This window comes from Propithecus coquereli, unplaced genomic scaffold, assembly GCF_000956105.1.
Source record: "Propithecus coquereli isolate 6110/MARCELLA unplaced genomic scaffold, Pcoq_1.0 Scaffold709, whole genome shotgun sequence".
Classification (NCBI taxonomy): domain Eukaryota; kingdom Metazoa; phylum Chordata; class Mammalia; order Primates; family Indriidae; genus Propithecus; species Propithecus coquereli.
The window spans coordinates 420,164-426,148 of NW_012153163.1; the positions used below are offsets into that span (position 1 = coordinate 420,164).

Consider the following 5,985-nt stretch of genomic DNA (forward strand, 5'->3'; position numbering starts at 1 on the left):
GATATCCTTATATAGTAAAATGGTTACCATAGCCAAGAAAATTAACATATCCATCACCTTTGTTTGTGGTAAGAGCACCAAAAATCTGCTCTTAGGGAAATCTTTTTTTAAAAAATAAAATTTTGTTGTGCGTATTTAAGGTATACAACATCATGTTATAAATATAGTAAAATGGTTACCATAGTGGAATAAATTAACACACTCATTATCTCACACAGTTAACCCAATTTTGTGGGTTAACTCTGTGGCAAGACCAGTTGTAATTTACTCATTTAGCAAAAATCCTGAATATAATAAACTATTATTAACTATAGTCCTCATTCTATACATTAGATTTTTCAGCTTGTTCATCCTACATATTTGCTACTTTGTATCCTACATGTCCCCATTTCCTTCCCCAACCCTGGTAACCAATATTTTATTCTCTATCTCTATTTGACCTTTTTTCCCCCTGAAGATTCCACATATAAGTGAGATCATGAAATATTTTTCTGTGTCTGGCTGATTTCACTTAGCATAATGTCCTCCAGGTCCATCCATCTTGTAGCAAAGGACAGGATGTCCTCTTTTTTAAGTCTGAATAATATCCCATTGTGTGTGTGTGTGCGTGGGTGTGTGTACATATATAAATATATACACATACCATAAAAACTGTCAATCTTGACCAAACATAATCTGAGTTTGTTTTAAAGACTTCTGAAGATATCAAATTAATTTGTATTTTACTCAGAGATCCTACACAAGAGTTAAGATTTTTCTGTAAGTTTATACTGGTTTTCCCCAGGAATCAATTTTTTTTCTCTTTCAGGTTACAATGAACTGTGTCAATTTTCCCCCAATTAATGTATCACTCTCTACATACCTGTTGCAGACTGGGAGTTGACATCTGCATCATGAAGAAGTAATAATTTCACAATATCTAAGTAACCTCCACTGGAAGCTGCCATCAAGGGAGTTATGTCTCCTTTATTCCCTCGATCTTCAACATTAGCATGCATAGCAAGCAATACCTTTAAAACACATATACACACAGAGAAATTGTTAGTTCATACTACTAATAGTATTTCTAGAGAATATACTGAATCTATGAAGATATTCTTTTAGAATAGGGAAGGGTGAGGAAAAATCAATAGTAAACACCTTTTAGGAAAATATACAAATCTTCACTACTCAAAATGCCAGGTTATATGTAACATTTTACAATACCATTATTTTTTTTTTTTTTAAAGACAGGGTCTTGCTCTGTCACCCAGGCTAGAGTACAGTGGTAGGATCATAGCTCACTGCAGCCTCAAACTCCTGCCTCAGTGATTCTCCTGCCTGAGCCTCCCAAGACTATAGGCGTGTGCCATCATGCCCGGCCAATTTTTTTTATTTTTGTAGAGATAGGGTCTTACTATGTTGCCCAGGCTGGTCTCGAACTCCTAGCCTCAAGTGATCCTCCCGCCTTGGCCTCCCCAAAGTGCTGGGATTTCAGGCATGAACCACCACACCTGGCCTCATTACCTATTAATCTTTTTTTTTTTTTTTTGAAACAGAGTCTCACTCTGTTGCCCAGGCTAGAGAGCCGGAGCGTCAGCCTAGCTCACAGCAACCTCAAACTCCTGGGCTCAAGCGATCCTCCTGCCTCAGCCTCCCAAGTAGCTGGGACTACAGGCATGCACCACCACGCCCGGCTAATTTTTTCTATATATTTTTAGCTGTCCAAGTAATTTATTTCTATTTTTCAGTAGAGACAGGGTCTCGCTCTTGCTCAGGCTGGTCTCGAACTCCTGAGCTCAAACAATCCGCCCACCTCGGCCTCCCAGAGTGCTAGGATTACAAGTGTCAGCCACTGCACCTGGCCCTATTAATCTTTAAATAAAGTAGGTACTCACATTAGCCATTCAATTATAAAATGTGACTGCTCTTGTCAAGTAATGTGTATTATGCTTGAGGTTATCTAGCAAGACAGCAGAACTATTCTCATAAGACAGAAACTGGTAAAAATAGGACTAATTCCCAACACTGCTCGAACATAGAAGTAAAAAAATTAAAAGCATTGGAGTAATCTGAATAGAATGAAAATAACAATTACTTTCCATTACAATTGTGTATTACTTCTAAAGACGAGTTTAAAATATGATTATTATTTCTATTTGTTTCTTATTCATTAGGATTAGTTTTGAGTAAGTAGCAGAAAAACGGACCAATCCTAGTTGTATGTATAGGCAACAAAACAAATTGCTCATTTGTTTCTATTTTACCTACTGCCAAAAAGGGAAGGAGGGGAGGAGAAGATCCTGTCCTCTAATAATTTCTTCTGTAAGTGATAAAAAATAAATAAAACATCAAACCCTTGCACAATTTTAATCAATGAAGATTATTTCTGCTTACTTGAGCTAATTCATAATACCCTGCAGAACAAGCTAAACACAGCAGGCTTTCTCCTTCTTCTGTATGTTCATTTACACTTCTGCCTTCATCTAGCAATTTACGAACAGCATTAACATCCCCATCTGAACAAGCTTCTGCCAGACTGCGACTGAAAACAAAACCATTCAACAATTACCTGATACAGAAAGATACAAGGCCCTATAATAAATTACATTAAATATAAAGAGTTAGTCATACACAGAAAAATGTTAATATAGTAAGAGGAAAAAAAACTGTATGAACATCTTAAATGTTGAGCATCTTGTTTGGAACTCTAATTATTCATGTATATCAACCAAGCCAGAAAGCCAGTAAGTGAATTTGAAAATAGCTGTCATTTTTATCTTCCAAAATCTTCTAACATACTGTAACGAAGCATTAAATAGACAAATTTTTAAACTCTACTAGTATAATGGTTCCCAAGGACATTTTGGGGTATAATCCTATGGCTTAAAAATGTATTTGGTAACAGTGAAGGTGAAAATCGAAGAAAACAATTTTACTGCAGAATGACTAACTAGATCAATGGCTCTCAAACTTCAATGGGCATACAAATCACTCACATTTCTTGTTAAAAGTGCAGACTCTAATTCATTAGATCTGAGGTAGGGCCTGAGATTCTACATTTCTAAGAAGCTCTGAGGTGATGCTGATACTGCTAGCTCATGGACCATACCTGAGTAGTCAGTATTTAGCTTATTGTATTGATAAACTCATTTCATTTATTACTACTCAAGCAGTCAGTTTAGAGTTTACTACTATAACCTTTAGAATTATCTTCCTTCAAAGTGGCAAACAGGTCTTATTCAGTTTGGATTTCTCATAGACTCTAGTATAGTATATTTCACAAGAATGCTCAATGAATAAGAGTTGAATGCAAGAATAAAAATATCCATTTTTATACCTACATAATACATATACATTTATATTTCCACTTAAAATATACATTCTAATATTCATTTGGCTAAAGTTTATAAGCTCCTCCAAAAGATATATTTCACAAAAATTGGCTACTTCCCCAAAATCTACTCAAGAAAATGTCTAATACCCAGCCAAAGTCATGAAATACATACGTGTCCACTTGTCCTACATTGTGGCCATTTTCTGCTTTCATCCGTGTCAGTGCAGCAGCAGCTTCATCCAGTGCACAACTAACTGAGGATGTCAGTCTCCGGAGTACCTCAGGATCTGCAAAAGCTTTACCATCAGCAGTTGACAATTTGCCAATTCCTTCAGTGTGCATCAATCAATCAGGTAGTGCAGGGCAAGAAAAAGTATAAAAGTGCAAATTGTAATTACATTTCTAAACACTATTATCTAGGGAAAAAAAATGGCACAGTATCCACAGACAAGGCTGACAGAAGATAAGACTGATAATTTCAATTCTGTCACTATGTCAAAAGTCCATGGCATAACCACCCATGTTTTAGTCTATCTTTACAATGCATATAATATTAATCTGTCCTCTACCTAACTCCAAATGTAACTTAATACAATGCTTACTGTATGAAACCAATGAGATTTCTTTCAAAGTACAGTCATATCATATGATTTCTAGTATAGGATATCTGTCTATATATGTTATTTTCAGTAGTAATGAAGCGGATATTCTATAATTCTATAACAAACAATCCAACAGTTTCTTTGGTCAAATACCCACTCAGAACAATCTTCTGGGACAACATTTTAAATTAAAATAAGTTCACACTTATAATAAAACAAAAATTAAAAAATCATATACACAACATCCAACAAATTTATATCATCATTTATAAAGAGCTACCACACAATTTACTAATAATATAAAATGAAGGCGAACTAAAACGGTAAGATACTATTTTTCATCTATAAAATTGACCAAAAAAGTTGTTGAGGTATGAGGCCCTCTCAGAAACTGTTGATCGAAATACATACAAATGACTAATTTGACAAAAATAATCTAAGTTTTAAATACAAATACCCTTTTAAACAGTGATACCACTTTCTAAAAATCTGTCCTATAGAGATAGTTGCATGAGTAAGAATAGTTACAGATACATAAGGATATAAACAATTGCATAATTTGTGCTACTGAAAAATCAGGTAGGCCGGGCACGGTGGCTCATGCCTGTAATCCTAGCACTCCGGGAGGTCGAGGCGGGTAGATCATTTGAGCTTAGGAGTTCGAGACCAGCCTGAGCAAGAGCAAGACCCCGTCTCTACTAAAAATAGAAAGAAATCAGCTGGACAACTAAAAACATAGAAAAAATTAGCCGGGCATGGTGGCGCCTGCCTGTAGTCCCAGCTACTCAGGAGGCTGAGAGAGAAGGATTGCTTGAGCTCAGGAGTTTGAGGCTGCTGTGAGCTAGGATGATGCCACGGCACTCTAGCCCGGGCAACACAGCGAGACTCTGTCTCAAAAAAAGAAAAAGAAAAAGAAAAATCAGGTATAAGCTAAATATTCCTCAAGAAGGAACTGGTAATATTAATTATGGTGTATCCAAGCAATAAAATATTCTCATGCTTTAATAAAAGGAGAAAGATCAACATAAACTGTCATGGAAGTATGCCCACAATAAGTAAAAAAAAAAAAAGTTTTAATACATTTTATATAGCATGATTCTATTTCATTTTTAAAAACTTATGTATGTTCAAATATATACACAGATTTGTATCACCACAAGAGGAAAAGTATATGTAAACATTGACAATCGGAAGGCTTTATTATCTACTTAATACAATTCACATTGTTTTAGCTATTTCACATGTATCATATTTATAATCTACAAAATAATTTTTAAAGTCCCCCTTTTTTTTTGAGACAGAGTCTCGCTCTGTCACCACGGGTGGAGCACAGTAGCGTCATCGTAGCTCACTGAAACCTCAAACTCCTGGGCTCAAGCAATCCTCTTGCCTCAGCCTCTGGAGTAGCTAGGACTTACAGTAGAGCACCACGACACTAGGCTACTTTTTCTATTTTTAGGAGAGATGGGGTCTTGCTCTTGCTCAGGCTGGTCTCGAACTCCTGACCTCAAGCAATCCTCTGCCTCAGCCCCGCAGAGTGCTAGGATTACAGGTGTGAGTCACTGTGCCCGGCCTAAAGTCCTTCTTGATATGGCCTTGATTCTTAATTTCCTTTAAGAATTTCAAAGAATCTTAAAGAAAAAAAACATTTTCAACTTCACTTTGTTTAAATTAAAATAGTGTCAAGAATTCTATCTCCCTTAAGAAGGGCTAGCAATGTCTACCACAATCTTACAATTAAAAACACAAACTTAAGTCTAAAAATTCCTCTAGAATGTTACAGGCTTAACACAATGTCTAAAAAGCAAGTAAAAATACTGAAGCACAAAAAAAGTATTCATCAAACAATTAACTTGCACCGGTCTTAGAAAAGGGCACATTACTTTAAAATACATTTGACAATTTCTTTGGACACAATATTATATTCAATGTCTGGAGTTTGTCAAAATACACAAAAATTTAAAATTCAATAGTTTCTGGCCGGGCATGCTGGCTCACACTTGTAATCCCAGCACTTTGGGAGGCCGAGGCAGGAGGATTGCTTGAGGCTAGGAGTTCGAGACCAGC

At 36.0% G+C, this 5,985-nt stretch overlaps 1 protein-coding gene across 1 annotated transcript in view; it reads right to left on the minus strand.

Annotated features, from left to right (window-relative positions):
• Positions 1-5,985, minus strand: part of LOC105824025 (ankyrin repeat and KH domain-containing protein 1-like) — a 198,639-nt gene that overhangs the window by 147,450 nt on the left and 45,204 nt on the right. Inside the window, exons 3-5 of the mRNA XM_012661359.1 lie at positions 3,489-3,645; positions 2,377-2,524; positions 863-1,010 (exon numbers count right to left, since the gene is read on the minus strand). Coding sequence (XP_012516813.1) covers positions 863-1,010; positions 2,377-2,524; positions 3,489-3,645 — 453 coding nt within the window. The remainder of the gene's footprint in view (positions 1-862; positions 1,011-2,376; positions 2,525-3,488; positions 3,646-5,985) is intronic.